Raw genomic sequence first — 12056 nt, forward strand, 5'->3', positions numbered from 1 at the left:
GTGGTGGGGGGGGGGGGGAGGGAGCATGTGGGGGTATGAAATGTTTAGGATGAAATTGAGAAACACCACTATATAAAAGGTCATAAGCTTCAAAAATATAGTAAATGACCTCAATTTAATCAACAAGGTACACACAGATTGAAAGCAATCAAACAAGATGCTACAGTCCACCAAAAGAGTGGAATTTTAAGATAAACGCCATTTTAGAATCTTGTGATTTAAATTCCTATATCATTGACCATATACTTGAATCTCTAGAAGTACATGAACAAAAAAAGGCAAGTCAATGAATGATGAAGAGGACAACATAAAAAAAGAAATAAAAAATGTGACCTCAAATGCATTGACATGAGCAAAAGTGCATATCACATTCAACAAGTGATGGTGACGAGTTGTGCCTATAAATACGACAGCTTGGAAAGATTCTCAGAAGAATTTTTTTAGCGAAATACAAGTAAAAGATCATATCCTAAATTTAAATAAATTAAATATTGGTAGTAGAAGTGAAAAGAAAGACATTGACATATTTTAAAAATAAATCTAACCATTTCAAATCTAAATATTTTTATAAAAAAATGAAAGGAAACATAAATCAATATCTAAAGAAAGTAAGAAGACTTTGAAGGTGATTGGGGCAAATTTGAACAATAAAGAAATATCAAACAATCAATTTGATCACAAACATGCAAAAATCTATTTTATGACTATTGATGATCATACATATGAGGGACATGATGTCTTATAATGACTTGCATGATACACTTACTGTTATGAATGATGTTTTATCTAATTTAAAGAAGAATTATTATGCATTAATAGATTCTTGTTAGGTTGAACTGTAAAATGTATTATATTACTATAAAAAGGATAATGATTATCTATTTATAAATATTTTTTTATATAATAAATTATTCAAAGAAAATTTAATTTTATATATAAAGATTGATTATTTGAATAATTTCAATATATAAGTATTTCATGATTCATCTAAGTATTAAAAAATTTATACATTATAGGTTATATGTACTTATAAAGCTAGGTGCATTACTTGTGGTGCTTAGGACATGTATATACATTAAGGGTAGAACTGCACTTAAATCACCTTAATTTGTTTGGGTGTATAGACTTAAATATGCATAACTAATTAGAACTCTTCATGCATATTTTGATTATTTCATTCATTTCATTAGTGGACCTACAGAAATTTGGGTTCTCAAGCTAATGATTGAATTTTATGTATGTATGCCTTTACTCTCCAGGACTAGTGAAGCTAGATAGTACTTGGACAATGGATGGTTGAGGCCTATTATGGGAGATTGTTTATTAACATAAAATTGGTGTTTTAAAAAGATTATATGAGAGTTAGTTTTATAAATAGATAAGATTAAAGTGTTGTGTGTGTTACCTCCTTTGAAAATTATATCCTTCTTCTTTGGAAAGTCTTGGTGCATTTTCTTGATCTTTAGCTTGGTGGCTAGGATCAACCCCTCTTTAGTAACAATTTTTGTATAATTAATTCTTCCTACATTTACATTTTTTTAATTTGCATTCTTACATCTCCTTCAAGTTTTTTGGAGTCTTGGTCTAAGTGTTTACAGTTCATTTATCTTATTCTTCTTAATTTAAATATGCTTAAAAACTTATCTCAATCTAACCACCTTATCTTTCTTTAACTCCAAAGACCAAAATTTGAACATCACATGTAATGACCATTTCTACACCAATAAGTGAGACTATGGTGACCTAAATAGAACCTAGTAAGATTTACAAATTCATAATGTACCTACTAGGTCTCTATAAACATTTCAAGTTATTTCATGTTTAATTTGATTTTAAGAAGTTATGATTTAAATTTAGATTATTTAAAATATGTCCAATATGGAATTTCCTAGAAGTGCTGCAAAACTATAATTTTAGGAGATGCAACATAGCCATTTCTATTAGAGGTTTCGTGGCAACCTGGGAGTGCCATGGCACTAAGATGGAAGCTGTACATTGTTGAGCTCTCTATTTTTTATAATGAAAGCTATAATGTTATAAGAGATTTGTTATACATGTGACAACGTACTAGCATTCATGGTAACATGTGCTGAATATTATGACACAAAACATATTTCACTAACATCCATGATGACCAATCCAATTGATATGATCTGACCTCATATCATATATACATGATATCTATAATGATATACTAGTATAAATATGAGGTCATGCATTATTATCAATGGTATGCTAATGTCAATATATACATGTAAGGATATGTCACTATACATGATTATATGAATTGATATACACAATAAGAACTAGTGAAATAAAATTAATATAATATAATGCCCTAAATAGAGTCTAAATTTAATATTATAGTCTTGACCATGAGAGCAATGCATATGATACATGTACATATGATCATATATAATGGTCATGATTTTGATTTCATTGCATATGATCCACGTATAAGGGTAGCATAGAGAAGCATTGATTCAGCACACGATTAAATTTCATAATTCAATTAATGATGGCATGTATGTTATTCTACTTTTTTGCATTGAATACAGTTATAGGTTCTAAATAATCTATTGAGTTGTCCACTCAGTCAGTGTGTTCACATGTTTTAGAGAAAGGGAAGGACCTAATGAAGTAAATTATAGGTGTTATTGTTAGAGGTGTTTTTTTTTTAGTGATGTTATAGTTAAATCCTTTTATAATCATGAGATATGTGTATTATATGAAATGATTGGGAAAACCATGATTATTATAAAAAATATTTTGATATGAATAAATCTAGTATGTGTATATGTTTTTGTATTGAATGATATTTCTATTTTATTTTTGTACATTGATGATTTAGTATATTTGTAATTAATATTAAAGATAAAATGTATCTTTCCAAGTAGATTTTGGATGACTCGTCTGTCATGTATTCGACCTAATATGACCTATCAGGATGTACAAGTTGTGTTAGGTTGCGTCATGATATCACAACTAGCAATAACAAATACTAACAACTTAAGTTATCCACAAAGCACATAAACCCATCATAATTATGTAGATAACCTATTTTTAAACTCCACATAAAATCAACGACCAAAAATTATCCTAAAACCCCACTGTTTCATTGGAAGATCTAGGCCACCCTTAAGTTATGCTTCATAAAGTATTCCACCCCCTAAATCGCTTTCATTAGATTCTTATATATTGCATTACACCAAATAAATAACTCACCAAAATCCCGTATTATTTCATATTCATTATGAAAATGAATCAGGCATATATTGCACTCAATGTATTATTTTTTTATAAGAACTAATATGCATTCTTAATGTTAAGTCTTCTATTTTATTCAATGGATCTCCATTTCATTGTTTAGGAATTATCAATACCTATAACTATGGTAATAAGGGATACTAAAGGGTAGAAAGATCATAATGATTTTGAATACATCATAACCTATTCACAAGATTGAATAACCTAAATCTTTAAATTTTCTTTTTATATATATAAAATTGTTATTATTTTCTCACCTCCTCACATATTATCACAAGTGTGGTTTTTTTCTCAAATTTAATCTATAAACTCATATCTCACGTTCTTATCTTATGTTGGGAGAAAATGAAATTATAATATTCATACCACAAGCTACTTGTGCCAATACTAATGTTGGTGAACTACTAGGTCAACTTAGGGGTAGTACAATCTAATTGTATTTTAATCAAAGGAGTTTATGATTTGCACTACCTATTTTCATAACTACAAGGAAATTTCTTAAAAAGGATTAGCATTTTTCTTATGAAAGCTACATACTATCCCTTACATAGTTTACTTGGAAATATTTTTATGAGCTTTAATGGCTTCCTTAATACTTTAAGATATCATGCAAGGTGTCATTCATACATTAAGACTTGCATAATCATCACTACATCATCACCTACATCATAGTCATTTACTTGCATTACAATTGTCATTAGTTAATAACTATGATGCATCCAAATATAATCCCTAATTATCATTGCATTAAAATACTTCTCATAACCTTTGCTTGAACTAAAGCTCATCACGACAGCAAGACTTGTACCATAAACAATTTCCTTAAGATATATATCACAGTCATCTATCTCCATACCTATAAATAGTTGTCTTATGTAAGATATATACTTTATATGACTCCTACAGGGCATGTATTAGTCTCCCTTGAGACATGTGACATAATCATTTTCCATAAGTCATATGTCATAGTTATCTACCATGTGGAGTACACCATGTCCATATCCCTCGAGAGCAACACCATATCTCTCTTTCAAGATCTTTGTCACACGCATCACCAATCAAATTGAAGGGTGTGGCACACCCAAGAGGTGAATTAGAGTGTCATGAAAAATTTTGAAATTTTTTTCAATGAAAATGAACTAACAACTATGAGATGAGCTAAATAACAAATTTAATAAATCCCTTTTTTAATTTAGAAATTTGAATATGATCTAATAATAAATGTAAACACAATTATTTAGAATAAAATTGAAACTAAATGCTTTTTTTAAGAAAATTAAATAAACATAGAATACACATCATCATCATATATTTTGTATGTAGTTCAATGGAATAAAGTGAGGAAAAAAGATGAAAATTAGATTTATAATAGTTTAGCCTGCCAGCCTACGTTCACTCTCCAATCCTCTACTTGAAAATTCCAATTATGCAACAAAAATGGCTACTTTTCTTGCTTTGATAACAGACTAGTTTAGGTAGCTCAAAAAACTAATTAGACTGTACTCAATGGTGAAATTATCAAAACAATTTAAGTAGCAAGAAGAAGAACTCTTTCTCCCAAATGTTCTCATATACAGCAGCCTTTATATTATTTTAGGTTTATCAAATATATATTTGATAAACCTAAAATTAGTAGCTTGAATTGAAATCCTAAATAATTATTCAATAATAAATTTTGTCATATCATACAATATGATCCTATAATTATATAAATTGAGTGATGTTTAAGAAAATAGTTGCTATTTGATCAAACAGTCTGATCATTATCCATATTTGAAATTAATTCTCTCATATGATATAGAACTCTGAATTACCTAAATTATTTACATCATTATATAGTACCGTATATATACCATACAATACGGTTAGTTCATTTTTTTAAATTCGCCTAATTAATAGGAGCATATGACATTTTTATAATTTCATTATAACTAATCATATTGTCTTATCAGTATCATAGCATCAGGTTTTAAAAATTGAATCGAACAAGCCAGTTTGACCAGTTCAATAATGAACCAGTCTTAAGGCCAATCTGATTCATCTTGAAAACCATTTCTATATCTAACCAGGCTGGACCTTCTAGAACTATTGGTTCAACCGACAAACTAGTGAATCAGTCTTGGCTCCCTTGAATAATTTAATACATTAAGGAAAAAAACATTAAGTAATATTTGTAATTTAAAATTTTAATTTTAATTTAAATTTCTTAATTTTTAATAAAAAATCTCAATTAAATATTTCATATATCTCCATCACTCTATATGAGTTCTTACCTCATCCAAACTCAACTCAAAAAGTAACACTACATTTATATATATATATATAAAGGGAAAAACTCAAAAATAAAATGACAATTTCTAGATTCTTCGGTAGTCTTCTTCTGTCATAATGGCTTTAGATTCTGCGTGCAGATATTTCCTACTTTTTCTCCAAAAAAAAAAATATTTCCTACTTCAGCATAGGTTCAGTGCATCTTCCTCCGCACGTGATGTCCAGTCTTCTATTGATCTTCAAATATATACATTTAATTATTGGATATGGTTTGCATCTTGGAGAACAGGGTTCATGAGAAGTCTTTGTGTGACCCGTTCTTTGAATCCACTCATTCTCTCTTTTTGAATGAAGCTAGTTGTCATAACTTTGCGCTTTCTAATTCTGGTAGGATTTGGGTGAAATGGAATGCTGCGAAGCTGAATTTCATTCCTTCTCGTGTCACCTCTCAGATTATTTCTGGGAATGTTTTTGTTGCTAATCAAGCTCTTTTTCAGCTCTCTGTTATTTATGCTTCCAATAGCACTATTGAACGTAAGGAGCTATGGGAGGACATTGCTCTTGTTAGACCTGTGCCTTCTTTTCCTTGGGCCATAATTGGGGACTTTAATTGTTGTAGATATGCTTCAGAAAAGTTAGGGGGATCCCCCATCACGCAATCTACTCTGATTGACTTCAATAACATGATATTTCATAACAGTCTTTTGGATTTGCATTCGGTTGGGTGTAAATACACTTGGTACAATCAACGTTTGGATAACCCTATTCACATTAAACTGGATCTTGTGCTTGTGAATGAGGGTTGGATGGACGCTTTCTCTGATTCTTTTTGCTCTTTCCAAAGTCCTTCTTACTCGGACCATACTCCTGTTATTCTGCATTCTGGGAATCAAACTAAGGTGCATCACAGATTCTTATTTAAGAACTTCTGGACTAGATTTGAGGCTTTATGGTGTCATCTTCTTGAGGTATTCTCAGCGCCCTGTAATGGTAATCCACTTTCTAGTCTTTACAAAACTTTAAAGCTCTTAAAGACTAGAATAAAAAATGAAGTGTGGGCATCCTCTAGTTGTTTAACTAGGCATCTTGATCATTTACTGTATAACCAAAATCTGCTGTTGGAGAAGTTGCATATTGATCCTAATAACTCTGAGATTATTCTTTCCTACATATCCTGCAATGCTGAATTAGCCCACTTCACCAACTTGCAAGCTTCTTGGATAATTCAAAGGGCTAAGGTCAATTGGCTTAAGTTTGGGGAAGAGGATCTCAAATTTCTCTATGATAGAATCTGTTGTAGAAAGGGGAGCTCCAAATCGGTTGTGAATCTTCTATCCTGTAATCCTACTGTGTCTAGGATTGAGGTGGTCTCTACTATTTCTCAGATTTATCAAAATTTATACAATCCAGCTCTTCTTCCTAATTCGGCTGTTGGGGATTTTCCTGTTGGAACTGCTTTACCTTATTATTTTTTTAGCTCTATTGACTCTAATGTTGAGGATAATGATATTAAGGAGGTTGTTTTTATGGGGGCCTCTAATTCTGCTCCGGGGCCGGATGGGTTCAATTTTCATTTTTATAAATCCTGTTGGCATATTATTGGTCCAGTGGTGTGTAGAGCTGTTAAATCATTTTTTCTAAAAGGGTAAATGCCTAATGGGGTTAAAGCAACAGTTCTTGCGATCATCCCCAAACATAAAAATGCTGTCAATATCTCGGATTACAGGCCGATAGCCCTCTGTAATGTTTTGTATAAAATCATTGCTAAAGTGATTGCTGTTAGAATCAAACCGGTCATGAATTTGATAGTCAAGAATAACCAAGCGGGTTTTGTCAAATCTAGAATTTCCACTGATAACATTTTACTTGCTAGTGATATTCTTTCATGGGAAGGTAAAAGAGGTGGGGGGAATATTTTTTGTGCCAAACTGGACATCAGGAAAGCTTTTGACTCGGTGTCCCGTGAATTTTTGCTTGCAAGGCTATCCCAAAAAGGTTTTCCCAGGAAGTTTGTCAGTTGGATTAAAACATGCATTTCTGATGTTAATTTTCTCTATAGTTCTCAATGGGGCTTTGGAGGGATATTTCCCCTCCACGGTTGGGCTTAGGCAGGGGTGTCCTTTAAGCCCTTACCTTTTCTGTATTGTTATGGATGCGCTTTCCAATCTTCTGGAAGCTAGAAACTTCAAAGGTATTTCCTATGACAACTTCTCTCTCACTCACTTGCTTTACGCTGATGATGTGCTTATTTTTGGGGAGGCTTCTCTTGATAACTGCAACAAGTTGGTTTCTATTTTAAGTGACTTTGCTTATGCTACAGGTCTTCATGTTAATTATGAAAAGTGTGCCATTATGTTCCCCAAGCATCAGAGAAATCAACTTGAGGTTTGCCAAGCTCTTTCTATACATAATATTGTATCCAAAATTACTTATTTGGGGATCCCTTTATCTTTTTACAAGCTTAAAATTGAAGATTACATGCCCCTCATGGATAGTCTTTATAAAAAGTTTAATGGGTGGAAGGCTAATCTTTTGTCTTTTGCTGGAAGATTACAATACCTGAAATTTACTATAAAAACACTATTGCCTACTGGATTCGTGGAGCAATTCTGCCTAAATCAGTGCACAAAATTTATAAAAAAACCAGTTCTAGGTTTTTATTCTTTGGAGACGTCAACTCTACTAAGAAGCTGCACATGGTAGCTTGGGACAAAATTTTCCTGCCTAAATGCAAAGGGGGTTTGGGCTTACCTTCTATAGCTGCTTTACAATTCGCTTATAATTGCTCTGTTATTATCAGGATATATAATAACCCTTCCCCTCTAGCTGATTGGTTTTTCAAAAAATACTCATCTCCTTGGAAGCCTCCTCATGCCTCTGCTTCTAATTTCTGGAAAGCTATCTATAACACGGCCCAGATGGCTAAAGGCTGTTTTAAATTTAAAATCACCCAAAATGCTCCCATTTCTCTTATTTGGGATCACTGGTACAATTGTGGCACTCTTCAAGATTATCTAGGTGGGGATATTCCTGTTAATATGCCTGAATATGTGTTGAAGGATCTCATTTCTCAAAACAACTGGGATCTTCCTGAGGGCTTTCCTCACATTTTGCAGGGTGTTTTAATGAATATTTCTGGTATTGCTTGGGATGGGCCTTGTTTGTTTTGGAAAAATAGTAAAGTTTACAAGTATAAACATTTTTTAGAAGAGTACTTCTCAGATATGTCGTCTTGCTTATGGTATAAAATGGTGTGGCATAAAAGACATGTTCTCAAACACTCAGTTTTCGTTTGGCTTGCATTACATAGGGGGCTAAAGACGGCTGAAGCTCTTCTTCTTAGGAACATTCAGGTTCCTCGCACTTGTAGTTTATGTAATGAGAACGAGGAATCTGTTTCTCACTTATATTTTGAATGTTCTTATTCATTTAACTTTCTGCTTGCTCTCATCCCTGGGATGCACAGCTTCCTTCTCCGGCCCAATATATTGCAGGTTTTTGATTGGTTGAAGGTTGCTTTTAATGGGAATGCTATGGTTTTTAACTTCTATAAACTGGTAGTGTGCTGTGTGATATACTACATATGGAAGGAGAGGAACAATAGGAGATTTGGTAATAAAGTTCTATGCTTTACCTCTCTATTGTTATGCATTAAAAGAGCTATATCTGAGAAGGTGTGGAAATGGGAAAACTCTTTGACACTGCTGGATATGTTCTAAGAGGTTGGCACGTTTCGGTTTTGAAGGCTATGATTTTTATCTGTTGGATGGATTTCGTGTTTTCTGCAGCACGCCAAGTCTGGACAATGATGAAGCTCCCTATGCAGCTCCCTTGGACGGTCTTCGGGCAACCAGGGAAGTGTTCCTTTCGATAATTTTCATGTTATATCTGAGTCCAGACGGTTTAGGCTTGGGAGTATTTTGTTCTCTGCTATTTCTGTTACGTTGTTGGGCTTTAGTTGTTTGATTCCTTTTTGTTAGGTTTCAATTCAGTTATGATCTTTTTTTTTTAGATCAGGTCTATATCTTTTTGAAGCTTGTTCAAGTTTTAGCCGGTTTTTGTAGGCCTTTTTTGCTGTAGGTCTGATGTATTCTTGAGTTTTCAATTTACGGGCTAAGCCCAAAATTTTCCCAAAAAAAAAATACATTTAATTATTAAAATAATTATAAGCATGCATAAACAAAATTATTAGCAGCGTAAAAAATAATATAACTAATAATATTTATGATCATCAAAATCTCAATATACAAGCTTTCAAGCTCATTGAGTTTAACACAAATTAATGTGTATTGAAGGTATCTCATATAAGATATTCAATTAAGTCATATCTTATAAGACCAAACATCAAAGTCATTTTTTAAAAACCTTTCATTACCAATGTACCCCCTAGTCCAATGACTAGGGGTGTCAAAATCGGATTGTGGGTCAGGTTCGGATCGAATTCGAGATTAACCAATTACTATTTGACACAACCTGAACTCGATCCGTTTTTGCAAATAGGTTAGAAAATTTAACCCGGATCCGACCCGTCAGGTATCCGGGTTGATTCGACCTGACACGAAACCACGATTAGCCGCATAGCGAGTGGGAGATGAACGTTGTCGAAGGAGGAAGAAATGTCGTCGAACCAAACGTCGTCGACCCGATATGAAGGAACGTCATCGAACGTCATCGAAGGAGGTGAATGTTGTTGAAGGAGGAAGGAACATTGTTGAATTGAATGTTGTTGACCCGACAGGAACGGCCAGGAAGGACCGAAGGAATGTCGTCGAACCCGGAAGACCGAAGGCCGGAGGAAGAAGCGCAGCTAGGGCTCATGGTCGAAAGAGGAAGTGCGAAAGTGGAATGGATTATTCGCTTATACGTCTAGCGAAACAGGTCAAAATCGGGTTTAAATCGTGTTTTCAGGTTGAGCCGAACCCGACCCAAAATTCAAAACCGATCAAAATGGATGGTTCCTGTTTTGGGATTTTGACCTTTTTTTTTTTTTTGCTATGGAGGTTTCGCTCTCTTGCCAATGCTATTACATGATTTTGCTGATTTCTAACGGGACTTGTTTGCTTCTATTGCTGAATGCAGATATCTGGATTATCTGGTGCCCCCTTGTTTAGAGCTGTTTTTTATGTAGAATGTTGGCTGAGGATGTTGTGCGGCTCGATTGGGTTTTTTTTTTTTTTCTATTTGTTGTAACTTTACTCTTCATGGGCTGCCTTAAGAGAAGTATTCTTTGTTTAGTCTTTTCTTTATTATTATTATTATTATTATTATTATTATTATTATTATTATTTATTATTATTATTATTATTATTATATTTTTTTAGCACTGGGCAATGATGAATATTCCTGGGCAGTGCTAGTCTTTGCCACCAGGTGACATTTATATATTTTTCTCTTTACCAGTTGCTCCTGTCTTGGGCAAATATTATTGAACTGATTATGATTTGTCGCTTTGGTTGGCAATCTATCATTAATTTTGAGCGATGGTGATTTTATATCATCTCCAACCAAGCGGTAAACACTCATATGCAATCGTCTGATCCTTCAATCAAACGTCAAATCTCACGTTTAGATTGATGGAATGTAAAAATAATATATTTCTTAATGATTCTCTTTTATATTGATATTATTTAGAACATATGCATCACCAACCGTTCAGTTAAACATATAGAGGTAAAATATATATTAAACTCCTTCAACCTCAATGCCACTATAAACTCTTATAGTATATCACCATATAAAATTTTTGGAAGAGTAAGTAAAGCATGCATTGTTAAAACCCCCTCTTGATAATTCATTTCTATAAATAGTGACCTCATAAGTGATGTAATTTTTTTTTAAAATATAAAGATAGGATTACAAATTAATATAAAAAAGATGAGATAGAATATACATGAAATATTATTTTTTGTGTTAAAAAACAAAATTCAGTTATAAATGAGTTATTTTATTTTAAAATATTATTATATTTTAGAGTGAAAATTGTATCAATACAATTTTGGCGCGGCCTCCATCCCAAAAAAACATGGAACACTCATTAGAGCTGCAATAGCAAAAGCTTCCAACTGGAAGACCGCGCAAACGGAAATCTTTCAACAATTCTTCCTTGACAACTTATTGAAAATTTTTCCTTATAAACACCAATTAAATTTTACTGGGATACCGAGGGGCTACTGAACAAAACCCATGCCCAAACCGCCGGTCGGCGAAGAATCTTCCATGGAGACTCATCGCCGGAGCTCCGGGGATGAGCTGACGCGGCGTCAGAAGGTGCGTGCGATCTTCGAACGCTTCGATTTGAATGGTGATGGTGGTCTCGACCGCTCCGAATTGGCTGCCCTGGTTGTCGCCGTGAATCCTACTCTCCAGTTCACCAGCGACCAGATCTCCTCCATCATAGACGTGGTGTTCGGATCCTACTCCGATTTCATCGGAGATCTTTCCTCCGGCCTTTCCCTCGACGGCCTCTTTCAAACCTACGCTGATGGCGCTGGCGATCTCGATCGCGATTTCGCCGCTCT

General features: G+C 33.4%; 2 protein-coding genes across 3 annotated transcripts in view; both read left to right on the forward strand.

The window, feature by feature from the left end:
* The first annotated feature begins 5804 nt into the window (after nt 1-5804).
* LOC110097645 lies at nt 5805-7187 on the forward strand. Its single transcript, XM_020824150.2, has one exon. The coding sequence runs from the start codon at nt 5805-5807 to the stop codon at nt 7185-7187; it is 1383 nt and encodes a 460-aa protein (XP_020679809.2).
* A 4355-nt stretch (nt 7188-11542) lies between these two features.
* Nucleotides 11543-12056, forward strand: part of LOC110097646 (uncharacterized TPR repeat-containing protein At2g32450-like) — a 9933-nt gene continuing 9419 nt past the window's right edge. The window contains exon 1 of one of the 2 annotated variants that reach the window (XM_028696341.1): nt 11543-12045. In XM_028696341.1, the coding sequence (XP_028552174.1) occupies nt 11722-12045 (324 nt within the window). In that variant the 5' untranslated portion in view covers nt 11543-11721. The remainder of the gene's footprint in view (nt 12046-12056) is intronic. The other variant, XM_020824151.2, reaches the window with a different exon arrangement.

Source organism: Dendrobium catenatum, unplaced genomic scaffold (genome assembly GCF_001605985.2).
Source record: "Dendrobium catenatum unplaced genomic scaffold, ASM160598v2 fragScaff_scaffold_734, whole genome shotgun sequence".
NCBI lineage: Eukaryota > Viridiplantae > Streptophyta > Magnoliopsida > Asparagales > Orchidaceae > Dendrobium > Dendrobium catenatum.